The 27,438-nt window shown below is 44.6% G+C and overlaps 1 protein-coding gene across 1 annotated transcript in view; it reads left to right on the top strand.

Moving 5' to 3' along the window:
• Positions 1 to 27,438, top strand: part of LOC124552719 (vacuolar protein sorting-associated protein 37A) — a 69,954-nt gene that overhangs the window by 8,731 nt on the left and 33,785 nt on the right. The window contains exons 3-4 of the mRNA XM_047127061.1: positions 11,467 to 11,581; positions 26,530 to 26,769. Coding sequence (XP_046983017.1) covers positions 11,467 to 11,581; positions 26,530 to 26,769 — 355 coding nt within the window. The remainder of the gene's footprint in view (positions 1 to 11,466; positions 11,582 to 26,529; positions 26,770 to 27,438) is intronic.

Below are 27,438 nucleotides of genomic sequence, written 5' to 3'. Positions count from 1 at the left end.
TCTTCATGCAACCAGCTGTCATCCGCCACACCAACGTAGTGGAGTTTTGCGGACTCTGGTCGAAAGAGCTTTTGCCATTTCTGACAACGAACATTTGAAAGAAGAACTTGATCATTTGAAGATTGTTTTTGAACAGAATGGATATACGGAACAACAAATATGCCGTGCTCTTCAGTTTGGTCCGTCACACGAGCCAATAGAGGATACTTTTGAAGCTGTTGCTTATTTACCGTTTGCGCGGGAAGTATATCATCCAAAATTTCAAGAATTTTAAGAAAATATAATAGTAAAAGTGTTTTTACGCCGGTGGCCAAGACTAGAGCCCTTCTTGGCTCAGTTAAAGATAATTTTGGCTTGAGGAGGCCCGGAGTTTATGAAATTCTGTGTCACTGTGGAAAGAAGTATATTGGTCAAACTATTTGAACTATTCAGGACCAGTACGTGAAACATCATCGGCACACTCGGTTGTTCCAGCCTGAGAAGTCGGCAGTGGCGGAAAATTGCCTTAATGAAGGACACAGGGTGATGTATGACAAGACACAATTGATCTCTCCTGCTTCTCGCTATTGGAAATGTGTTCTTAAAGAATCCATTGAAATTACCGTATTTACTGTAATCTAAGCCGCACTTTTTTCCGATTTTTGAAATCCAAAAAACCGCCTGTGGCTTAGAATCGAGTGCAACGTAAGAGGAAGTTCTGAAAAATGTTAGTAGGTGCCACCACAACTAACTTCTGCCGTCGAATATATGTAGCACTACACAGGCATGCTTTGCAGCCACAAAGATAAATACTGGCGCCAAACCTCTGCGCCATTAAATAAATTTTTTTTAAAAATAGGTGGAAAACGAGCTTTTTTCTCCGCCCCGAGTTTTGACCACTGCATTTTCATACATTATCCAACGAAGTAAATACAAATTCCGTATTGTTCATCTTCGAATGTAGCAGTCTTTCAATGTACTACGAAAATCCGACTGGCAAGACTGTTCGGGATGTTTGTCAATATGGCCAACTCTATGTTCTGAATTTTTTCCTACCTGTGAGAAGATATGGTTGCTAATAGTAACTTTTATGAATTGTGAATCACATGCAGTATTCTCTTCATCATAAGAATAATATGAATATAAACATTTTGCCATGTATTGTTTTGTGTTTGCTGCTATCTCATTTAAATCCTGTCTGCCTAATAAACTAAGACACTAGATGAGACAACAGCAAACGCGGAAGAATGTACATATCATGTCATGTCCATATTCGTATTACTCTTATGCCTAATAGTGATACAGTCAGAAATTAAGCACGGCAATTGACTAGATTTTTAAATCTAAGATGACTCTAATTTCTGTGCAGAATGTTATGTACTAAAGAGTCGTGTGCAAAGATTTTCAAACGGAGAAAAATTTTCGCTAAACTCTCGTTCAGAACATCATCTACCATACGCAGTCTATTATCTGGTTCTTGTTGATCCTCTCCTTTTTTTTTTAAAAAAAAAAAAAAAAAAAAAAAAGGGGGGCGGTTGTAGCACACACAAAAGTAAGCCATGCCGCGCGCGGCGACAGGCCGGAAACACTCATTATCAGAATGCGGCAAACAATGCATGACACAGTACAATACGTTTTCAGCTTAGAGTGACGTAAACACCTATAATAAAAGAGAACGGCAGTTAACAGATCAAAGAAAAATAAGCAATTAATTCAATCCAGATGAAGCACGTGAAAAAGGAAGGGTACCGGTACCCATATAAATATGGATGGAGCACCTGACGCATAGCAATGGCTACCTGGTAAAGCGTAACTGCTTATCTTACGACTCAAACCACACTACTGTAGCTGTATCGTCAACCATTCGACCTAAATTGTGTCTCATATTACAATGGACCAACTTTGTTTCTGCCCTTGAATTTCGAGTCTCAAATTTAAGGTGTGGCTTAGATTCGGGAAATGTTTTTTTCCTTGATTTCGAGTCTCTTTTTTCAGGTGCGGCTTAGATTCGAGTGCGGTTTACATTCGAGTAAATACGGTAGATTATCCAGTAATATTATTAACAGGGATAAAGGTTTTCCTCTAAGTAAGATATGGAATCCGATTTTGTCTGACATTAAACAACAACGGTCTTCTTTTCGATCATTGGATTCTTCCAACTAGTGCTGTTGCAATTTATCGTTTCTGCCGTCTTCTCCCACCGGCGCACTGCGTGTCAACTTGCCACCAGGAGGCACTGCCCGTCATCTCACGCACCCACGATGCTCTGTTTGTGGTGTATAAAGGCTTCCGTCGTTGTGGCCGGAATTCAGTTCCGGCGAGGCAGTGCACTAGCATTAACTCATCTGAAGATGGCGGCCAGCTGGTCCGCTGAAATATTGTGCCTGGACAACGACATGATCTGGCTGCAAACCCATGAAGAATATCAGAATACTATTAATCTGTTCATTGCAGATCTAGATTTCAACCATTGTTTCTTACTACATCCATAATAGCCACACAGTGATTGAAATGTAGATCTACAATAAACAAATTATCAGCGACAGATTGCCATATATTTTCTGAACTCCTGTTCTTATTTAAACAGTTTACTAATGCCCACTTCTCCTGGTGCCTTGACTGTCCATTCTTTCTCAGCCTCCGTATCACTGTACGTGACGTCACTGAGAAACTCTAGACGATTAGTATGCTACGACCCCCACTACCCTCCCTGCTCGTCGATTCGTCAGATACAAATGTGTAACAAAATTTGTGCCACTGTCGAAGTTAGGTGTTTGAAGAAAAGCTCTTGTTGCAGTCAGTACAGTAAAGTTAGTACAAACCTGATCTTTTACAAAACACCTCATGAGAAAGCAGACTGGGGCTGAGTTGAGTTACTGTAGTGTTTGTAAAAGAAATTTATATTTATTGTTCCCAGTATAACCTTAGTATCATATTTTTTAAGGTTTTACAGATGCAGTGAACTTCAAACTCTGAGATTACACAACACTAACTTTTTGTAGGTCATATGTATATTGCATGTTACTTTGGGATATTTGTGTCCTAGACATGCTCATTGTTTCTGTTCAGTGTACCATTCACAGTAATGTTGTTTCATTATGAGACACACATCTCACAAGAACCATAAAACCATAATCTTCAAGGTGCTGTTCACATTTAAAAGCCATTTACTTTGTTCCCAGATATCGCACCCTGTAGCAGTTGCAAATGGTAGAGTACCTGCTTGAAATGTTTCTGGAAGAACTACCATTTATCAGAATTAGATTTTCACTCTGCAGCGGAGTGTGCGCTGATATGAAACTTCCTGGCAGATTGAAACTGTGTGCCAGGCCGAGACTCGAACTCGGGACCTTTGCCCTGTCCTTACAGCTTTACTTCTGCCAGTACCTTGTCTCCTACCTTCCAAACTTTACAGAAGCGGAGTGAGTCGTGCTTGGGTAGCTCAGTTGGTAGAGCACTTGCCCGCGAAAGGCCAAGGTCCCGAGTTCGAGTCTCGGCCTGGCACACAGTTTTAGTCTGCCAGGAAGTTTCATATCAGTGCACACTCCGCTGCAGAGTGAAAATCTCATTCTGGAAACATCCCCCAGGCCGTGGCTAAGCCGTGTCTCCGCAATATCCTTTATTTCAGGAGTGCTGGTTTGCGAGGTTAGCAGGAGAGCTTCTGTAAAGTTTGGAAGGTAGGAGACGAGGTACTGGCAGAAGTAAAGCTGTGAGGACGGGGCGTGAGTCGTGCTTGGGTAGCTCAGTTGGTAGAGCACTTGCCCACAAAAGGCAAAGGTCCCAAGTTCGAGTCTCGGCCTGGCACACAGTTTTAATCTGCCAGGAAGTTTCATACCAATTATCTGTTTGTTAACATTTTGCCCTCACTATCAAGCGGCCCTCCGAGGCATCTGTGCACTATCAGCTAACACTGCCGTTCGTTGCCAGTGTGTGTTGTCGAAACCTCGTTTCGAAGCGTAGTTGTGCTGTGTATGTGTAATGTGTATAAAATTTGAATGCACCATACGCTTTCCCGGTGACTGTTGCCATCTTTCGTAACTGCTGCACTCTACTGGAACAATCAGGTAACAACTTTCTGTAAAATTCCATACTTTTGAATTTCGCAATGTGATTGTAAAATTCTGCAGTTTTATGTCAGAAACATAGGTCTTGAGCAGTGATTCAATTATTTGTCATAACTCTGTTTTGCAACTGTGGGTGCAATAGAAATCTATATAAATAAAAATGTAAAGGTTCGTTTGTTCGAAATTTTGTATCTCCGAAAGTTCTCCACTGATAGCTTTGAAATTTTGACACAATATTGCAGTGTTGCATGCTAATACAGGTACCTTTTTCTAACTTTTTAAGATTTTTTGTAACAAGTTTCACTATTATTAAATTTATAAAAATTACATATATTTAAAGAAATGTGTATATGAAAGCACACATGTTCCAATGCAACATTGTGTCAAAATTTCAAAGCATTCGCTCAAAAACTTCCAGAGATTTGTGATCAGAAACATTTGCAGTTTCTATGTAAATACAAAGATGTTTGTTTTTCTTCAAAATCACAAATCTCTTAATGATGTTCATGAGTCACTTTGAAATTTTGGCACACATGTTTTTTTATACGTACTGGAAAAGTTACAGAAATGTAAATGTTCATTTGTTCAAAATCATTAATCTCCAAAAGTTCTTGACTGATTGCTTTGGAATTTTAACACAGAGTTGAGTTTTAATACAAGCATGTTTTTAGGTACCTAATTCTTTAATGTGTGATAGATATAAGTGTAATTGTATAGATAAAAAATCTACTCACCATGTTGAGGCAGAACAAACAAATAAAAGGCAGTTGCAACTGGCAAGCTTTCAGAGCCAATGGCTCCTTCTTCAGGCAGAAGGATTGAAGGGGAATGAAGAGGGGTGAAGGAAAAGGACTGGAAAGGTCTAGGGAAAGGGGTAGATTTCGGGAAAGTCACCCAGAACCATGGGTCAGGGAAGACTTATACCAGATGGGATGAGAAGGAAAGACAAGTTGTTGGGGACTGCGTCAGATGAGATTTGAAAACCTGAGAGGTTGAAGATGGAAGATAGGATAATGTGGAGACAGAGCTTACTGCTTAAACTTCATGCACGAGTTAATAAGAGTGAAAAGCTAAGTGCATTGTATGTACCAGGGGTGGGAGGGGGGGGGGGGCGGTGCAAAATAGATGGGAAAGACAATGTAAGATGTAGAAAACTCGCCACCCATCTCGCCTTAATTTACGTTAATTTCTTCCATCTCTTTCCCATCTATTTTTCACCCCTTTCAAATTGTGCAGTCAACTTCATTCAGTTCATGGAAATTACACCATATGTCGTTGCAAGTTCATCGTTTCTGTTGTGGGTCCGCCATTTCAGTTTGCCGCAGTGGCGGACAAAGGACGATTGACCATTATACGAAAGACAAAGATTGTGTTACTGTTCACGGTGATGAACAGCATTACATTGACACAGAGAACATTTCGTGCTCATTTTGGCACGCGATGGGCTTCCAACCCACAGACAGTACGCAGATTATATGAAAAATTTGAAGGTACTGGATCTGTTTTGGGGTGTCAGCAGCCTCATGCACGTACCATACATTCACCGCAAAACATTGAAGCAGTTCAAGTGGCTTTGACTCATAGTCCAAGTAAATCGACAAGAAGAGCCAGTGCCGAGTTGCCAATTTCACAACGATCTGTACAAAGAATTATTTAAGCCGACCTTCACTGGTATCCGTACAAGATGGCTGTGATACATAAGCTTACTGCAGCGGAGGGTGCAGTTTGCAAGGTGGGCAATGTAGACCAAGAGGGAGTGCTACAAAACACACGGTTTTCTGACAAAGCTTATTTTTACTCGAACGGTGTCACGAACAAAGAGAACGTTCGATTCTGGGCATGTGAAACTACACGAATAATCCACACGAAATACACCTACAGGGAGAAAGTGTGCGTGTGGGTCATGATGTCGAGCCGTGGAATCGTCGGTTCGTTCTCCTTCGACATTACTGTAACCGGCGAATGCTGTTTACGTGTGCTGCGAAACAAGTTCTTTCCTCAACTCGTGGCCTCACGTCTTCCATTGCAGACACAACGGTTCACCCTGGACGGAGCATACCCCCACACTACCGACGCCGTGCTCTATTTCCTACACGAAAGACTCGACCGTAGGATATTGTCAAACAGATTTCCAGAACGTTATGCAGGAGGGGGAATGTGGTCGCCCCACAGCCCGGACACTGACACATGTGACTTCTTCATTTGGGGGTTCCTTAAAAAGAAGGTGTATCACAGAAAACCAGAAAATGCAGTGCAACTTTTGGCCACCATTGTGGAGTTATGCCGCGCCATTCCGGAAGATTTGTGTCGGAGATTTGTCACAAATGCACATGTGCAACTTGAAAAAATTGTAAACCAAAACAGCAGTCATATTGAACATGTGATTCATTAAGTTGTATTTCCAAGCTGTATTATTTACTTCTACATCGATAAATTACAAATCTTGTCAACAACAAATGTGTTATTCACGAAACAACATATCAGGTGACTATTGTGTGCCACCGTGTGTGTGTGTGTGTGTGTGTGTGTGTGTGTGTGTGTAGACAGAGGGGGGGGGGGGGGGGGAGGAGGTGATGAACACTGAGGGAGAGAAGATTAGGATGTACATGCAGTTCAAATACATATTAGAAATGTGTGCTTTCTCTTTTCTTTGTGTTCCATTTCAGCAGTCTGAGCCATTAAAAAAGTATGTGCTTTGTCAACTCAGCTGGTGGACGACACTCGAGGCACAATTACCATTAAGGAGCTCTTTTGGGGTTGGTACACGAGTTGGAAGAGGTTTTGGTTCTCGGTGTCCCATGTGACCAGATTCGAGATACCTAATTTTGCTCTGAGCACTTTTTTCAGTAAGAGCACATTAACTAAAAAAATCTTAGGACAGGGTAATGATCAAACATCATTAAAACTGAGAGTAAAAATTCACAACAGTCCCTGTGGTGTCTCAAAATGTGTCTGAATATGAGAGATGCCTGTGTCAAGACAATAGCCTGAATCTCGTAAAGAAAACACCTTTCATATACACAACTGGAGCAGCTTTTGAGCTCCATAAATTTTGGCACTAAGGAGAGTAAATTTCAGACATGTCGGAAATGTGTAACATTAAATATTCACTTATCAATTCATTCATTCATGGATTTCCTGTAGAGAAGAAGAATCTGCAGGGATGAGGAGAGGGGAGTCGAGCCATTAAATTAATGTGACACGGAGACATTCCGGAGACTTATGCTGTGCGTCATCACTATACTCTTCGATGCCGTTCGCACTTGTGCCTTCTGAATTTACTCGAGTAAATTACCTAGAAGGCTTCCACTTTGAAAAAGCTGCTGATTGCGCAGTTTTGCTATATATCTGCTGAGTATCTGTTGTTAGTAGCTTAATGTGTGACTTTTCAGGCTTTACCGACGGATCTGTTGCAAATACACTTCTCGGGGATCCCACTGGATAGTATTGTGCAAATCCCACAGTATTTCGCCAATACAACTGTTTGACATCTTCAGGTGGTGGTAGTTGCTATTGGCACTGCTGCAGGACGAGCCTCACAACAATCGCGTGGCAGCCTCAAAATTTATCAGCCCAGGAGCAGGCAATAAGTGTGTGCGTGAAGATGTTCACAGTAGGAGAAAAACAGTGCTCGTAATGCTCACTAATGGGAGTTGCACAAATGCCTGCTGTGCGTGCTCTGTGGGCAATGACTGTTCTACCGGATGCTCCTCCGGTTATTGCCGAATTAAATCTCGGCAGTGCACTGCATCGAGTCACGAATCGGAAGTTCTCGTTTCTCCCGTTTCGATTTAATGACAACCTGTGCTGGATTACAGGTGGCACTTACTTGAAAACCTCCACAATTGCGGACAAGATTGTCTGCTGTACAGATACGTACAGCCTCCAGGAAGACGACGCCGGAAATAATGCTTCGGTCCTCTCGTAAAACGTGTATGCCCCATGTCCGGGCAGTTGTGGAACACCGCCAGTTTATCCGGTTGCCCCACTTGCGTGTGACGACGGTGTTCAGTGCGACATTCTTGCACGGTTCGGCACGTCTGCCCGATATAAGATTTCCCACATTGGTAGGGGATCTTGTACGGGGTGAAGCACGTAAAACTGTGGAAATAGAAAGAGTTATTGATGTGTGGGTTTCACAGAATGGACTGGTAGTCAGGGGTTCATATTATTAGCCAAAAAATGGGCTGTAATAATATGCAGAAAGAGTATTTTTGGTGCAAACATACACTCATTTAACTGGAACATTGCCTAGTGACATTAACAGAGTAAAAGTAAGGTAAATCAGAGTGAGAGTAGTGTTTTTTGCACAAATCTAGTGCCAGTCATTTATGAGATATCATATTTTAGAAAGTTTCCTCACCGACATTTGTCTGTGCCATTCAGACTACACAGTTGCTAGGTTGCGTACAGTGTGCTCGTGTGTTCCCGGAGTACACTGCCACTTGCCAGTCAGCCAGTGTGCGACAGCCCGAGCGGTAGCTCACGAGTCGACGGTGGGACTTGCAGTGCGGGAAAAGCTGACACGCTCGTGATGTATGGAGAGCGCAGGAAGAATTCGGTTCCTTCTTGTACTGTGTGTGCGACAAGACACCCCGATAGAAGTCAACTGTCTCGGCAGTTATTTATCGACCTCTTCGACCGGTTACACGAAAGTGTCAGTGTAACACGGAGACAGTGTAATAGAAGGAAACAAATGACGACAGAAGAGGGGAAATTAATATTTATGCTGCTGCAGCAGTTGATCCACACTTTAGGTGTGCAATCTTGTGTGGAAGTGACACGAGTCAGGTAAATGTCCTACGCATTCCCCGACATCGTAGGTTCCGTCCCTATCACGTCTCTCTCCGTCGCGAGCTGTACGGAAACGGTTACGAGAATCGTGTTAACTTGTGTACGTGGGCATTGAGACGAGATGCTCCAGATGCATCGCGTATCTCATTTAGTGATGAAGGCACATTTACCAATCACGGCCAAGTAAACTACCAAAATGTGCACAATTGAACTGTCGATAATCCCCGTTAGTATTGTCAGGTGGAATGTCAGCGTCCGTCGAGTGTAAACGTGTGCTGTGGGATAGCGGACATAAAATGAGAGGTCTGCTTTTCATAGACAGAACATTGAACACGCACAAGTATCTCAGCCTCTCAAAGGACCGTCTTCGACGGACGATCGAAGACGTACGTCTGCCGACTAGGAGGAACTCGTACCGACACGGTGGCTGTCCGGCCCTCGGTGCACGAAGTACTACGGCACGTCTTCACAAATTGTTTCCAAATCGTCAAATCGGATGCAGAGGACCTGTACTTTCGCCAGCCCCTTTCCCCCTCCCGAGGGTTTGATGCCTGTAGAAAATTTACTTTGGGAAAATCTAAAAGACACCATCTACATCTGTCGATATGCAAAGACATATTACTGCAGCCTGCTCGGATGTCTCTGCTGCAATGCTAGCTCACGTGAAGCAGTCATTCTGTACCCGACTGGAAGCAGCGAGAGCACAGGTGCCCCAGAAACGCGAGGGGCACTGGGGCACCAGCACCGCCACAACCGTACTTCAAAATTAATAAATCAACCTCGGGCTGCGAGAGGGAGGCGACAGTTAGCATGTCCACACGGAAGTGTGCCAGACGGCACCTCGAAGCTCTCGGTCCACAGAGGCCACCGAGTGGGAGTTAGCCCACGTATAGAGGTAGTACACGTACAGAGCGAGACTCACCGACGGTCTGGCAGAGACCAGACCCGTGGAATGCCATTCTCCTAGATTTGCAGAGAGCTGAAAATGGTGGCAACTCGAACTCTGGACTACCGGGGAGACGGCAACTGGGAAATAAAAATCGTGAGTGGGCCCCGAATATCCCACTCGTGGAGGATAAGGAGGACGTGACGGCACCGAGTCGTATCGTACGCCTAGTGAAGATCGAAGAAAACTGCGACGAGACGGCCGAACTGCAGTTTCCGACCGAAGCGGACGATCGATCGGAGACTGTCCCCTCCGAAAGCCACACGGGTAAGGAGGTAACGGGTCCCGAGATTCGAGCTGACGAGCCGCCGTACGTTCGAATAACTAGTAGGGCACACCGGTCAGACTGACTGGCCGACCGGTCGCTGCCGAGGAGCGACGGAGCCTCGCCGGGCCACAAACTGTCTCTCGACTGGGACGGTGAAACGCCTCGGAGCCAAACACGATTGAACACCTGGAGGAGATACTGTCGTCGTGGAGGATCGAGGTGTCGAAGCGACCGGTTACGGGTGGAATCGGGATCGGGGACCGAATTGTGGGTAGAAGAGAGGGCCAGAAGAAGCTTCCACTCGGTGAAAGGTGCACTGTAGGATTCCGCCTGACAATGGGCAAAATGTAAGTGGGAAGCTTCATCTCCCTGTTTGCGGAGGAAGGTGGCAGGATAGGAGGCTGAACCGATGCCGTCACGGGTCGTGAGGTGTTGCACGATAACGGACCGATCTGTCCGAATGCCACCCGGAAGGGCGAGTCCCGGAACGGAAGACTGCTGCTGACAACTGCGGAGTGTACCCCACACCCGTGACGAAGGGACAGAAGAATTTGAGAAGGAGACAGTGCATTTCCAGCACACCCGCCGGCTCTGTTCGATTAAGTAACCGGCTCCGGTGCAATGACGTTTAAAGGTAATAAGACCGACGGAGAACGGGTGCCGCTTAAGATGTTACGAGGCACGACGGCAGCCACAGACGGCCGTGGCGATGTAGTGTGCTGCCGAGATTTAATTCTGCATTAACCGGAGGAGCATCCGGCAGCACAGTCGTGGCCCACAGTGCTCGCACAGAAGGCATTTGTGCGACTCCCGCTAGGGGGCATTACGAGCATTACTTTTGTCCTACTGGGAATGTCTTCGTGCGTACACATATTGCCTGCTCTTGGGCTGATAAATTTTGAGGCTGCTGCACAATTTTCTTGAGGCTCATCCTGCAGCAGTGACAATAGCAGCTGCTGCCGCCTGAAGATGTCGTACAGCTGTATTGACGAAATATCGTAGGATTCGCATAGTACGATCCGGCGGCAAACCTGAGAATGTTTACTTGATTACAGTGATGTTTTGCAAAGGAAATGCATTTACATATGTTAATATTGAGTCCTATTTACAGTACATTACTGCTAGCATGGGGACAATAGAAATCTTTTGTGTGCGTGTGTGTGTGTGTGTGTGTGTGTGTGTGTGTGTGTGTGTGTGTGTGTGTGTGTGTGGCTTTTTCAGTTAAGGCGTGACAGCTCTTCTCCAATGGACTTCATCCTCAAGATTTATCACGTCAAACAGTAACTCGTGTTTTTACTTAGTTGCTTTTTTTCTTTCACAAGTTTAATTTTTTGTTCTTTTTATTCCTAACTGAATGAAACGTGAAGTTGCTCTGTCTTACCAGCATTCTGGTATTGTCTTTCCTGTTTTTACAGTTCACAGTACATTCTGACCTCGGTCGTGTGGTACAGGCCATTATTCGAGAGTTCGAGAAAAACCCTCCACCCCTTGCAGCTAATATCAACATTCCAAATTCGATGCTCACTGGAGGTATGTTGCATTGAACCTTGGTAAATCTCAGCTACTAGAATTAAGCAAAGAAAATACTTCAGTGTATTTCTTGTCTGTAAAAAAACTCTTAAAATGATAGTAAAAGTACTTTTATACCTAAATTAATGGAAAAGAGGGAAAAGCAGCTACTCACCTACAGTGGACATCTGTGTCGAGCACAGAAATGCCTAACATGAAACAGTATTTGTACTAGCTTTCGAACTCTTGCCATTTTTGTAGCATAAATACACATGCCGACACGTGCGGCAACACGAGCACCCGATGTAACAATACGATTCAAGATAGATGCAACACAACTTGAATAGCGTATTTGCCTCTATTGGTTATGGTAGAGAGATCGATCTTTCGGTCCTATCTCTATATCTATGTATAGTATTGCATGAATAAAGGCTGAGTGAGTGTAAAGCTATCGTCAAAAACGCACTCCGCGCGATTTGTTACGATTTGGTCGGTCATAATGATAATAACAATAACATGCTTTTGAATACAATAAAAATGTAATGGCTATACCTGTTTAGTGTTATTGGAAATAATATGTAGTAAATTAATGAGTAAGGTAGCCGATCGTATTAAAAGAAGTAAAATTGGGCGTATTGAGGTGTTTTGCTTTATATCGATGAAGCTGATGATACGGCATAATTTTTTTCGTTTACTCTTAGAAATAAACAAGTAAAGAAGTGCTAATTGTGTGTAGTGAAAAAATATAAGGGCGAGTTTTAAATAACTACGATATACAATCAGAGTAAAAAAAAGGACATTTAGTTACACGAAACCGTGGATAGCGAAGTGTGGTCATTAAATTGAGTACACCTACAGGGTGGTCAATTCTGGGATAAATCTATACGCATCTCACAAGGGACGCGGTATTGAGACCGTTTTGTTTTTGTTTTCTTTTTTATCGCGGAGAGCGGACTTCAATTTATGAAAAGGCGAGAAACTGTATCATTGTCATTGACTGTTGGTGTCAAGCAACCAAAACTGTTCATCAAAGGGTTTCAATGGAACTTGGGAGTTAGTGTTCAGGCACTCGCATATACTCCACATCAGAGTGTGAATGAATGGTGAATGCGAAATAAAACTGTGAACAAAGTTATGTTAAATAAAACAGAAGAAGCAAGACAGTTTGGCCGTATCTGTTATTATTCCATAAACTGTAACATTTCTTACCGTTGTACGAAGCCTTTATAGATGATCGTTATGACAATTTGCTTCGAAGGGATCTCGTTAAGAGTTAAGTTTTGGGGACCTGGTCAAGAGGGGGTAGTTCGTAGATCCTAACTACCGCAGCTATTCTCGAATCAGGTGCCACCGAGACCGTTGTGTGTTGTCAATGGCTTAAGGTTACCATATCTCATGCTCTAAGATCGATTCGCCTTTCCACTCGGTATAACAGTGCCTCACGGCAACAACGACTATGCCGACGACAAAGGAAGATACGGTGGACCGAACAAAAACTACTGTGGCCACGGTGAGACTGGTTATTGATAATTGATTACGGAAGGCATTTGCCCGAGCTAATGTAGGGGATGGGGGAATCGGTAGGGAAGAACACGAGGAGGTGGCAGCGGGAAAGAGGCAAACTGCACTCGGCAGCCTCTACTCCGTTCACTCTGTGACCACAACTTACCGAACCCCGTCACCGTAACGGCAACTTTCACCCTTCGACAGCACCGTCTGTGGAAGCTGTCATACCTACTCTGTCGTACACTCACTCGGGACTACCTGTAGCCGATAAAAAGTCTACCGTTCTGATTCGCCCCACAACCCCGACCCCTGTCGACCCCCCACAACTCTGTGACTGTGCCTTGCTGACTTACTCTACCTTTCACATCCCAAAGAAATTGCTCCACCCTCTGTCAAACACACTGCTCCTGAACACCAATCCTGAAACACTGTTGTCAATGTTTCTGCAAAACTTTGACCGCTCCAGAAGTCTCGGCACTTTCTAACGGCCTCACCTTTAACCTCAAATCTGATTTTTCAGTCGTGCTTAATTCGTAAAGGAAATTCTTTCCCTTATTCGTTTTCTGAAGTGGAAATATTTCTTCATCTCTCATCTCTCTGACAACAGCAAACCAAAATGCAAATATAGGACCTCTTCAAAACCACGACATTGCAGTTCCTTTATTAATCGGAATTACGGTGCGACGTTCCTTTGGGTGTGTGCGTGTTGTCCGAAGGTACAGGCACTGTGGCAACTACAGCCCTTATTAAATGCCAAAGACATATTTGCATTTACGAATGTGGACAATGTCAGCTGTATATTGGAATGACAGTGAAAATTTGCACCAGACTGGGACTCAAACCCAGATTGCCCACTTATCACTAGAGGTCGCTTTACCTTTAGGCCATCCGAGCACAGCTGATGGCCGGACACGCGGTTGACGACGTACGGAAGTTTGGATCTGGCTGTCAGTCGTGCTCGGATAGCCTAATGATCGGGCGACCACGGACGATAAGTGGGAAATCTGGGTTTGAGTCCCGGTTCGGCTCAAATTTTCGTTATCGTCATACCATTATACAGTTGATGGTTGTCCTAATTTGCAACTGTGAGTACATCTCGTGTGTTTGTCTAAAAACTTCCAACCTTTCTCAAACCGTAATCCTCCTGCCCATCCACCCAGTCGTTCCCTGTAATAATACAGAAATCCCTCCCTTGTAAAGATAGCCTCACCATTATTTCCTAAGTACATCTGCAGTGAATCTTAACACACTTCTATCTACAGCCAGAAAAACAAATCAAACCTTATCATCCTTCCCACTTACAGAGACTCCACCACAGTGGTGATGAATTGTAAAGACTGTGTGGCTGAGGGTCTCCCCCAGCTTTCCTACACCTCTGCACACGAGCTTCACAACCACGCTCCCATCCAGAAGTCTGACATGACCTCCAGCAACTTCTCGGGGCTTTAGATTTGTTCCGAAACCTGACACCTGTAACACCTACAACGCCTCTCGGTGTTAGTAAACCAAAATAGTTCCCAAATTAGCTCCCGTGCCCTCGAAATATAAATTCAGAAAATGTCCCAAACCCCTCCACAAGTACTAATTTACGAAATAGAAATAATAGACAAATAGAGGGAAATCTATAGTAGAAAAATAATAGAAAAAGAAAAGAATTTTAATCATAAATTTTGAAAGCATGGGAGGTGGAAAAATGATAGAAATGGTTAAATTATTAGTTATTCTTATATATGAGAAAATCAATATTATAGTCACAGAACGTAGGTCTTGAACACCACAGATAGCGTTTACTAAAGTATAAATAGACATACAATGCAATTATGATACTCCAGTCTCTATCCTCTAGTCTGTTCGAAGTCAATTAGGACGTGCAGCTTTAGGAAGCAACAATAGGAGCTTTATTAAACCAGGGCACAAGAATAAATCACGATGAGATTGTTTTATGGGAAGCATTAATTTCAGATCAGAATTAGAACTTTTGTCATATTAGAGGAAAGAGGAGGTGATCAATAATCTCTATGACTTTAACGTCACTTCGTGTGAAGATTTAAATATTTTACGGAATTAACTATTTTTGGACAGATTCGGACTTTGTATTGTGATAGTGGAAAAGCTTTACTTCATGCGACTAGTAATCATACTTCGTGACAGTTTGAATGCGATCGTGTGAATGAACTGATTTATTAATAATTATTGTTAAATAAAATAACGTGTTAATTTGAAACTGACTATTCGTCTTGAACTTTACTTCGATTTAGGTTCATAAATAATTAGGTTACGTGATTTTCACCAAGAATAAACTGCAGACTAGTAACTGAAACAAGTGAACTAGAATCTATTGAAAACACTAGTATTAATTTACTTATGGTTTTTTCCTTTAAACTGGGAAGACAATACGTGTAGTGACTCACTGGGGATTAATTTAAGAACTAGGCGGGATAAAACAAAACCCCTCAATACCAGTCAATGTATAGATAAATTTAGATAAATTAACATTCCTACTTTCATGCAAGATACGGAAGTCGGGATAGAAAAAGGGTCGCTACACACCCGACTCTCCTCTCTCTGCACACAAGCTACCCCGTGCTCTCTTTCCTTTTATCAACTCCCCAAACTGCTCAAACCCAACCTCACGGACCTCCTTGCTGGCCGTCCCGTTGTGTCTGGGCGCAGTGCTCCGACAGAATGAATCTGTGCCTTTGTTGACTGTCACCTTCAAACTGTTGTTCATTACCTCCTATCCTACATCAAAGACACTGCTCACTACCTTTGTTACCTCTCCACAGTTCCTGTCCCATTACCACCAGACTTCTTGTCGGTCACTGCGGGCGTGACATCCTCGTACACAGACATCCCCCACGCCCACGGCCTCGTGGCCATCGAACACTACCTTTTCTCACGTCCTCCCGATACTGAACCCACTACCTCTTTCCTAATACTCCCAGCCAGCCACATCCTTACACACAATAATTTAATTTCGAAGGGCAAATGTGTGAACAAGTTTCTGGTACTGCTACGGGTACTTGCAAGTGATCATCCGATGCCAACTTATTCACAGTTCATCCAAAGGATTCCTTCCCAACCTAAAGAGTATCCGTGCCTGTCCCTATTTCAATTGTTCTCCCAGTCCTGCACTTCGTGGCTCGTTCCTCTGTGGTCGGCTCAGGTACAGGACCCGTCCCGTACACCCACCCACCCACCGTGTCCTGCCACACCCTAGTCACAGGCATTTAGTATCCAATAAAAGGCAGGTCCACACATGAAAGCAGCCACATTGTATATCAGCTGCACTGCAACTACTGTGCAGCATATTTTGTGACACGACAAGTATCCGTGTGCCTACTCACACGAATGACCACCGCCAGACAGTGGCAGATCGCAAACTGCACACCACAACACAAATGACTTAACAGCTGAGATTTGGACACTACCTTCCAGTAGAAGATGAGAATTCTCACTCCAATCTCTCTGCACAATTACAATCTCCCTGGCCTAAACCTCTGCTAATCATTTTGCACTGCCTCACCTTGCCTTTTCCCCCACACTCTCCATCCGTTCCTGTCATCCATTCAGTCACCCTCCCCTCATGCAAGCATCCTTCCTCCCTCCCCTCTCCCCCTCCCCCTCCCCCTCCCCCTCTTCCGCTCCCCCTCACACCTTCCCCTCCCCCTTCCGCCCTTCCCCCTCTTCCCCTCCCCCTCTCCACTTCCCCTCCTCCTCTCTCCTGCCCCTCCACCTCTCTCCTTTCCCTCCCCATCCCCCTCTCCCTCCACTCCCCCCTCTCCCTCCACTCCCCCCCTCTCCCTCCACTCCCCCCTCTCCCTCCACTCCCCCCCTCTCCCTCCACTCCCCCCTCTCCCTCCACTCCCCCCTCTCCCTCCACTCCCCCCTCTCCCTCCACTCCCCCCTCTCCCTCCACTCCCCCCTCTCCCTCCACTCCCCCCTCGCCCCCGCTTCCCCCTCTCCCTGCCCTCCACTCCCCCTCTCCTTGTCCTCCACTCCCCCCTCTCCCTGGCCTCCACTCCCCCCTCTCCCTGGCCTCCACTCCCCCCTCTCCCTGCCCTCCACTCCCCCCTCTCCCTGCTCTCCCCTCCCCCACTCCCTGCCCTCCCCCTCCCCTCCCCCTCCCCTCACGTCCCCCTCTCCCTGCCCTCCCCCTCCTCTCACGTCCCCCTCTCCCTGCTCTCCCCCTCCCCCTCTCCCTGCTATTAAAAGTGCGGCATTACAAAGATCGACTTCCACAAATGATGAATTTGCATGAAGCACATTGGGTGTTTGGATATTCAAACAATTAGTGTTTCGGCATAATCCTACAGAGTAGGTAGAACAAATAGTATCTGCATTCAGCACATAATGAAAGTTTACACAGTCATTTTCTCATTTGTAAATTACATTTGGGTGTCATTTGTGTGTGATAAGATTGAATTACACCTCAAAAAAGACTGATAAAGATCTAACATCGTGTCACAGGCAGCGGCAGGATTGTTGGCCGGTCGAGACTGCTGCTTACTGTTCTCCAATATCGCTGCTCCTGTGGATCGGGATCCCGTGACCGTGCGAATAGGGATGTGACGAGGCGGGGGGAGAGCACACGGGATTGTGCGGCCGCATCGCGTACCTCGAGTCTGGAACGGCCGGATTGCAGCGAAACGAGTATCTGCCCGTGTAACGGGAAAGCGATCGGAGCACGGCGGCCGTCATCTGGGCTCATTTCGACACGGCTGACGAGTCCGCCTTTTGGTGTACACATTACAATTGGGTGCACACTGGCCGATAGCCAGTCAGGACAATCGTGACAGGTGTCATTCGGTAATGAAATGTAGGATAGAGAGAGGAGGAAAAGACCCCAATATTTGCCAAAAGCTGGACCAGACAGGGTGCCCGTCTGCCAACCACTTCTTTGGTCACCCAAATGTGGCGTGTAAAAACTTTGCCTTTCACTGCTACAGACAACTTCTGTGTCGAGGTGACGGTTCTACCGAGAATTAGAGGAGAGGTGCCGGAAGTGAAAATGTCGAGTAGGAAAAATTTAAGATTGACAATAAAAGGTGCCATTGGCACTGGTGGTTGTCGCACAGAACTCCGATTGTTCTTCCTTTAAAAGTCATTAAATGTGAGGGTGGTCACAGAGCTTTTACCGTGCCTGTTTTTTGTGGTAATTGTTAATATTTTGTCAAGATAACTGCCAAAGTGATTGAATTGTGGTATTTTATTCTGTGATCTTCTAAGAATGTAAGTGGTCTTTTTCAGTGGTTACGTGTAAGGCAACTTCCATTGAATTGCCAGAGTACTGTTCACTTAACGAATTTTGTGATAGGGTTTGAAATGATTGACCTGAAAGTAATCTTTACTACACGTGTAGAATCTGTGTTAACTTCATCCACTTTGAAGTGCATCTGCACGACGACCGAACCCTCCGAATGGAAATCTTTAGTCACTGCGCAGAATAAATTATTCTCTACCGTGCAGCACTGATCACTCTGTGTAGCTTGCCAACAACTGACTGTAGATTTTATTTCATCCATTTCGGTTAGAGAACACTGCGTCTGTTTTTGTAAATTACGCCGTAGGAAATTCTGTGACCAGCCAAAAGTTTTCTTTAGATGATTTTATTGTACCGTTACTAGTTTCGGGCCCGAGCCTGCCGTCACGTGATAGCATCGACTTCTTTGTGAACTTTACATTTGTTTCTTAAAATATAATAAAGTTTTCATGATGCGTAGTTTACAAAAGTTCTTACATTTGCATCCTAAAATGTAGCAATGTTTTTGTTATCACGTAGTTTTGATATATGCTCTATACATTACAGTTACTTTACGAAAAGACCTCCTTTATGTGTTGTAAGACAGGGGTTTGATTTTCTTTTACAATCCTTACCGATCGGTGGGATGGCCGAGCACTGCATAAATATGTACCGAGTAGGACAGTTCACGAGTGGTGTACAGTTGCAATAAATAAACAGGAACTACTGCACAGTAGGTGTAAAACAAAGTGTATGGCAATAGAGAAATGCCAGACAAAATGTGCCCAGCCTTCAAAAGCCTCCGACGACAACTGTATCAAAATCTTATCGAAATACATATCTTGTAATCTAGAGTATGTCTGGTCTGACGTAAATTGGAACTGGAGTTAGTGTCAAGAAACTAGTGATGGGAGAATTGAAACTATGTGTAGTAAAGCAAAAACAGATAGGCCGAACTCTATTTTCAAATGTTCTGTTACAGAAAATGATCCGGGAGTGCTGGACTAGTTTAAATCTCACTCCACTGGAGTAATGAGTGATGTAGATATTAAGAGAATGATATACCAGGAAATTACTAAAACTGGAACGAGGCCCAAGTACCTGAAGCAATCCCTATCGGAGTATGTATCGAGTTTGTCTTCGGGTCGACCCCTATTTTTTAACTGTGTGTACTCTAGATCCCCCGACCAGAAACTGTGCACAGCAGTCGGAAGAAAGTGCAGGTGACACCCGTCCACAAGAAGGGTAGGTGAAATGATCCACGAAACTAAAACCTGAACTCAAATGTAATGAGGAATCTCATAGAGAACGACCTCCCCAATGCCGGCCGCCACGAATTCTGAAAATGTCAGTCGTGGGAAATCTGGCTCGAGCTTTTGTCAAATCGTATCCTCAAAGCTGTCGATCGAGGGGTCCGGTACGTGCAGTATTTTCCGATTTCCGAAAAGCATTTCACTTCACCACACTGACACCTTTTAAGGAAAATTCAGTCGTTCAGGATCTGTGAGCTTACCGCTGTGACAGAAGTGTTATCCAGTCTCTCGGTTTTGTGACCAGAGCAGGGAGATTCGTCAAATTACTGTTCGACTGTCGCGAGCACCTGCGGTGCTGTGCCGCAGTGTCCGAATGCGAGTTAAGCGTATTTAAATGAAGCACTGGTAATATTCAGTCTCCAGTTTATTTCACCAAATATTAACATTGACAAATATCAGGCTTTGACAACCTTCGAGCTCCTCTGTAGCGGTATATCCTACTACCACCTATATCTTGATGTGCACTGTATGAGCCGTGCTACAATTTGGTACAAATTATAAAAATTCAGTAACAAATCGGTACGTAACTAAGTTAAAGTACAAATTGCTCTGTTGGAAGCGTGCTTCAGCCGATTGCCACTCTCTCTCTCTCTCTCTCTCTCTCTCTCTCTCTCTCTCTCTCTCCGTGCAGCAGTGCGGCGTGCCGGTGGTCGGAGTGGCAGGCGGCCCTTTTATCCTCTCACTTCCATTTTGCACGAAGAAGCTTTCTAATTATCCCCACCGTTCAAATTATATTAGTCGTACATTTGCAGTATACGTACCAGTTTACTCGTATTGATAGACTGTTTCAAATGAGAGTATTTGTGAACACAGTAATACTAATATGTTTGAATAAAATGCAAATAAATGTAAATTTTAGTAACAGTGATCTAAATTACACAATGAAAACCTGCATTTAAATTATTTTATAGATGCGAGCAGGGTATATTCTAGCACTGTCTTCAAACGAGGTATCTGGCTGTACAATTTATTTGATTACTCTGTTTTGTATCAATTATCAATTAATTGCAAGTGTACATAATAAAATTGCAGTTGTGCCCAACTAAACAGTTTAACGATACCACAGGGTCGAGGGACGGGACCAGTTGTAACGGTCGACTTAAATGTGTCGTTATTGTGTATGTCGTGTCACTGGCTCATTTGAGGCTTTTTCTTGTCACATTATTTTGGGTCACACAGCCGAACAGTGTGACCGATTCGTTTGGCGCTTTAATACCTACTAGCTCCCATCGAGGTCTTCGGTGTGAGACATTTCGCGGCTCCGTAGTTTCTCGAATTGAACAGCTGTCGGTCTTAACATCTTATTAGAACTTTCTCTCCCTTCTAACAGCCGTGTACTGCAAGTCTCTAGAGGAACGGAAGGTTCCAAATGATTGCAAAAGAGCACAGGTAGTCCCAGTTTTCAAGAAGGGTCATCGAGCAGATGCGCAAAACTATAGACCTATATCTCTGACGTCGATCTGTTGTAGAATTTTAGAACATGTTTTTTGCTCGCATATCATGTCGTTTCTGGAAACCCAGAATCTACTCTGTAGGAATCAACACGGATTCCAGAAACAGCGATCGTGTGAGACCCAACTCGCTTTATTTGTTCCTGACACCCAGAAAATATTAGATACAGGCTCCCAGGTAGATGCCATTTTCCTCGACTTCCGGAAGGCGTTCGATACAGTTCCGCACTGTCACCTAAACAAAGTAAGATCCTACAGAATGTCAGACCAGCTGTGTGGTTGGCTTGAAGAGTTTTTAGCAAACAGAACACAACATGTTGTTCTCAATGCAGAGACATCTACAGACGTTAAAGTAACCTCTGGCGTGCCACATGGGAGTGTTATGGGACCATTGCTTTTCACAATATATATAAATGACCTAGTAGATAGTGTCGGAAGTCCGATGCAGCTTTTTGCGGATTATGCTGTAGTATACAGAGAAGTTGCAGCATTAGAAAACTGTAGCGAAATGCAGGAAGATCTGCAGCAGATAGGCACTTGGTGCAGGGAGTGGCAACTGACCCTTAACATAGCCAAATGTAATGTATTGCGAATACATAGAAAGAAGGATCCTTTATTGTATGATTATATGATAGCAGAACAAACACTGGTAGCAGTTACTTCTGTAAAATATCTGGGAGTATGCGTGTGGAACGATTTGAAGTGGAATGATCATATAAAATTAATTGTTGGTAAGGCGGGTGCCAGGTTGAGATTCATTGGCAGAGTGCTTAGAAAATGTAGTCCATCAACAAAGGAGGTGGCTTACAAAACACTCGTTCAACCGATATTTGAGTATTGCTCATCAGTGTGGGATCCGTACCAGATCGAGTTGATGGAGCAGATAGAGAAGATCCAAAGAAGAGTGGCGCGTTTCGTCACAGGGTTATTTGGTAAGCGTGATAGCGTTACGAAGACGTTTAGCAAAGTCGAGTGGTAGACTCTGCAAGAGAGGCGCTCTGCATCGCGGTGTAGCTTGCTGTCCAGGTTTTGAGAGGGTGCGTTTCTGGCTGAGGTATCGAATATATTGCTCCCCCTACTTACACCTCCCGAGGAGATCACGAATGTAAAATTAGAGAGATTCGAGCGCGCACGGAGGCTTTCCAGCAGTCGTTCTTCCCACGAACTGTACGCGACTGGAACAGGAAAGAGAGGTAATGACAGTGGCACGTAAAGCGCCCTCCGCCACACACCGTTGGGTGGCTTGCGGAGTATAACTGTAGATGTAGATTAGTAGTTGTCCGTCTGATTAGATGCTTTAAAAAATGGAAAATCCAGGGTAGAATAATGAAAATATTACAAAAAGGATAGATCGATACCCTGTACCGTAAAATTGATCAGACACATTGTAACTTCTATAGTTTTTATCATACAATTATGTTACATTGATCAGTTACATTATTTGCTGTACTTCTCTCTTAAAGATGACTCTTTGGAGCTGTGCAGACTGTACTTAGTGCAAATCGTTGCCGATACGGCGTTTTTAGCACAGCACTGTGGACCGCACGAGTGTGCCACCTGTTGTGTATGTTTTACCAAAAGCGGGGCTGGAGTAGGTGGTTGTGGGGGGGATGCATGGGGCAGGTTTTGCAGCGGGGTCGGTTACAGGGGTAGGAACCGCTGGGTAGAGAAGGTAGTCTGGGAATATTGTAGGGTTTGACAACTAAACTGGCTGAGCGCATGAACGGACACAGACGAACTGTCCGGCTAGGAGATGTCTAATACCCAGTAGCAGAGCATGCCCTACAGTGTAATTCTAGGGATCTAGGAACCTGCTACAACGTACGTGCCATTTGGCCTCTCCCACCCAACACCGGTCCCTCGGAACTGCGGAGATGGGAACTTACACTCCGACACATCCTTTCATCCCACCATCCCCCTGGACTGAACCTACGTTAAACAACCTCACTCCCATTTACTCTTCAGTCTTCTCCTTTTTCCCTCTCCTCTTTAGCAATTCACGCATCTTTTCAACCTACATAGTTGTGTTTATCTTTATACTATGTACCTCTTTACTTCTATATGCATCCTCTTTCGTTTGAAGCTGGCACAGTACCTACAGTAGAATATCTTTGGCTTCTCTTTGGCTTCCCTGTGACAACCATGCCTCCATCCTTGCATCCTTGCTACCCTCCCTGTTTAACTTTCCCTGTTGCTTCATAACCTGGGTTGTGAGTGACTTAATCCACTTTCCCTTCTTCCCTTTCTTTCCCCTCTCTCCTCCCTGACGAAGAAACAAAGTTCCGAAAGCTAGGAATGTAATTTTTCTGTTCTGTTTTGTGTTATCTGTTGGCTGTACTGAGCTGAGGTAAGCACTGGCCAGCCCCTCTATCTCTTTGTTAGTAGTTGATGTTGAACATTGTGGGCTTTGGTATTTGCTGCTGGTGTCTGAATGCAGACTTTTATAGGGGTTTTGCGCCAGAATGTAAATATCCATCCTGAACCTTAGACAGAGATTCATATTGTAGATGTTAATTTTACAATTCATTCTATATTTAATCGTCCTTTTAACTTCAGGTACCATTGGGGAATAAATTCTTTGGCACATAAGTTTAAGAAATCCCGAGATTGTGAAGAAGCTGCTGTGAGATGTTTGGTTATCAGTTATTCATAATATCCTTAACTGCGAGCTTCTGTAGAATAAATACTCTTATTGGCTTCAGCTCCATTGTTACAGATGCTGCCTTAGTGCAGTAGCGAGTGAAAAAAAATTGTTAGTCCGCCAGCAGTCGTGCCCGCACGTGAACATAGTAAGAGATTTTTCGGTGCAGCGCTGGCAGCAGTGACGTATTTCAGTAAATGATCCACATGCTAGTACCACCTCAGTTTGTTATCCCCATAAATGCCTAGCAATTTCAATCATACAGATTAGTTTAGTGCGTGCCAATTCATCTCTACTTCTAGTACCTGTAAGTCATATTTATAAATATTTGTGTGGCGCTGCATAACAAAAGTTGTCTGTTAGACTGCGAGTTAAGCTGTTTGCTGTGAACCGGTTGTTAGGCTGTTCTATTATTCTCCCATCTGTGACTGGTACAGATGAGATTGGGACCTCTATCACTATACCTGCATCGCCAACAAACGTAAGTTTTTGAAGGGTCATTCAGTCTCTTCAGTAAATACACTACTGGCCATTAAAATTGCTACACCAAGAAGAAATGCAGATGATAAGCGGGTATTCATTGGACAAATATATTATACTAGAACTGACATGTGATTACATTTTCACGCAATTTGGGTGCATAGATCCTGAGAAATCAGTACCCAGAACAACCACCTTTGGCTGTAATAACGGCCTTGATACACCTGGGCATTGAGGCAAACAGAGCGTGGACGGTGTGTACAGGTACAGCTGCCCATGCAGCTTCAACACGATACCACAGTTCATCAAGGGTAGTGACTGGCGTATTGTGACGAGCCAGTTGTTCGGCCACCATTGACCAGACGTTTTCAATTGGTGAGAGATCTGGAGAATGTGCTGGCCAGGGCAGCAATCAAACATTTTCTGTATCCAGAAAGGCCCGTACAGGACGTGCAATATCCGGTCGTGCATTATCCTGCTGAAATGTAGGGTTTCGCAGGGATCGAATGAAGGGTCGAGCCACGGATCGTAACACATTTGAAATGTAACGTCCACCATTCAAAGTGCCGTCAATTGAAACAAGAGGAGACCGAGATGTGTAACCGATGGCACCCCATTCCACCACGCCGGCTGATACGCCAGTATGGCGATGACGAATACACGCTTCCAACGTGTGTTCACCGCGATGTTGCCAAACGCGGATGCGACCGTCATGATGCTGTAAACAGAACCTGGATCCATCTGAAAAAATGACGTTTTGCCATTCGTTCACCCAGGTTCGTCGCTGAGTACACCATCGCAGGCGCTCCTGTCTGTGATGCAGCGTCAAGGGTAACCGCAGCCACGGTCTCCGAGCTGATAGTCCATGCTGCTGCAAACGTCGTCGAACTGTTCGTGCAGATGGTTGTTGTCTTGCAAACGTCCCCATCTGTTGACTCAGGGATCGAGACGTGGCTGCACGATCCGTTACAGCCATGCAGATAAGATGCCTGTCATCTCGACTGCTAGTGATATGAGGCCGTTGGGATCCAGCATGGCGTTTCGTATTACCCTCCTGAACCCACCGATTCCATATTCTGCTAACAGTCATTGGATCTCGACCAACGTGAGCAGCAGTCTCGCGATATGATAAACTGCAATCGCGATAGGCTACGATCCGACCTTTATCAAAGTCGCAAACGTGATGGTACGCATTTCTCCTCCTTACACGAGGCTTCACAACGAAGTTTCACCAGGCAACGCCGGTCAACTGCTGTTTGTGTATGAGAAATTGATTGTAAACTACCCTCATGTCAGCACGTTGTAGGTGTCACCACCGGCGCCAAGTTTGTGTGAATGCTCTGAAAAGCTAATCATTTGCATATCACAGCATCTTCTTCCTGTCAGTTAAATTTTGCGTCTGTAGCACGTCATCTTCATGGTGTAGCAATTTGAATGGCCAGTAGTGTATTTACATACATCAAAAACGGTTGGGCAGAGTACCGAACCTTGCACAAAATCATATTTTGGTGTCTACCCTCCAAATTTAGCTTTATTGCTGCGGTATCATTTGTCAGCAGGACCCTCCGAATTTTGTCGTCGAGATACAAATCCGTTTGAGCAAGAGGGATCCCTTGGATGATCAAATTTTTTAATTTCCCGAGTATAACTTTACTATGTACACAACCAAAAACCTAGACGAGGTCCCAGAAAGAGACTAAGACGTCAGTTTTCGAGTTCACATTTTCTGGAATAGCAGCCCTCGTAGGAGCCGAGAACTTTTCCCACACTGGTTCGGCGGTCGGCTGCCGTTTGTAATGGTACTTTGACTACCGCGCCTCCGCGAAAACAAAGATATGATTTACGATCGCGCATGCAGAAGAGCGCTGCGCCAGCGACCGATTTTTATAAATAATTGTGATCTTTCTCTCTCTCTCTCTCTCTCTCTCTCTCTCTCTCTCTCTCTCTCTCTCTTTTTTGCGTAGGTGTTTGTTTTTAACAACTAATTAATTACTCTCTTGTCTTCATACGTTCAAGACGTGTATTTTTCGACGCTGTGTTAAACAATGAGGAAATTAAAATTATATTACGAAACGAAGTTATTTCAGTAGTGATTTGCAATGGTTATCGCCAAATTTATAAATTAATCCTGACAGTGACAACTTCAAGAAATTTTCATCAGCCTTCATCGGCCTTATCCGTAACTTATTCCATCAAATTTCGAAACCCAATCAGATTTTCTATTTTGTATTTTCACGGCAAAACCCCGAGGAAAGGAAGCACTATACATTGACACAGTTACTCTGTCTTAACATTTGGGAAGGTAGCGAGTGAGTCGGATGGAATTTGTGACGCAGGTGCCCCCGCGATTCCGCCCGCACTGTCCACTGCTCCGCAGCCGCAGCTGCAGCTGCCGCCGGAGCCGTCGGAGCTGCGAGACCTGCTAGCAGGCATGTCCGTGGCGGAGCTGGAGGAGCTCCGCCGGGACGGGCCAGTTGCTGACGACCGCCTCGCAGAGCTGGTTTCCGACCTGCCACCGCTTCGCAGGATGGAGCAGCAGCGCGACCAACTCGTCGCTGGGATTGTCGCTCTCGCAGGTTGGAAAATCGCTGTGCCTCTCCAGTTTTCTGCACTCTCTACTCTAAACTGATACATTGTAAATTATTTTATTTAATATTCAGTGTACTCCTGAAGACATTCTCGGCTCGACTCTAGAATTGGGACAGAGCCGGTCGATGTACTTTTCTTTACGGTACACGGGTCGACAGAGAGTATGCTTCAAGTAGCGAGGATAGGACAGCTTTAGATAATTGATGAGAGGCCACAAAAATGGTCGTGTAACTCGATCACCAAATTTGAAATAGTTACCCGTCTTTGCGGAGTATTCCCAGTCGACCTCTATAGCCGAACAGTTAGTACGTCTTAATTGCTGTGCAGAAGTCCTGGGTTCGATGCCCAGTACAGTTAGGGATTTTTTTTCCTCAGTAGGAAAAGTGATACATGCTGCCCCTGGTCTCCTAAGCAAATTGAGAAGGTTCGGAAAGCCGATAGTGACTGGGAGTTCGGTTCACCTTGTCTTTTGCATCCACTGATGCCACCGATCAAGGGAGTCGTGGAGCCCTGTCGGTATTGTGTGGTCTCCTTCTTCTTTGAATGAAGTTTGTGGTAAGCAACCAATATATAGCGTAGACTAAGAGCTATGTTTGCTTGATAGGTGATAGTTTTCATATAGGATGGAAATCTGCTTGATTGAAAAACATTGGAAA

This window comes from Schistocerca americana, chromosome 10 (genome assembly GCF_021461395.2).
Source record: "Schistocerca americana isolate TAMUIC-IGC-003095 chromosome 10, iqSchAmer2.1, whole genome shotgun sequence".
In the NCBI taxonomy this organism is placed as follows: Eukaryota; Metazoa; Arthropoda; class Insecta; order Orthoptera; family Acrididae; genus Schistocerca; species Schistocerca americana.
The sequence above is the reverse complement of the archived record's forward strand: the minus strand, read 5'-3'. Positions and strand labels throughout refer to the sequence as shown.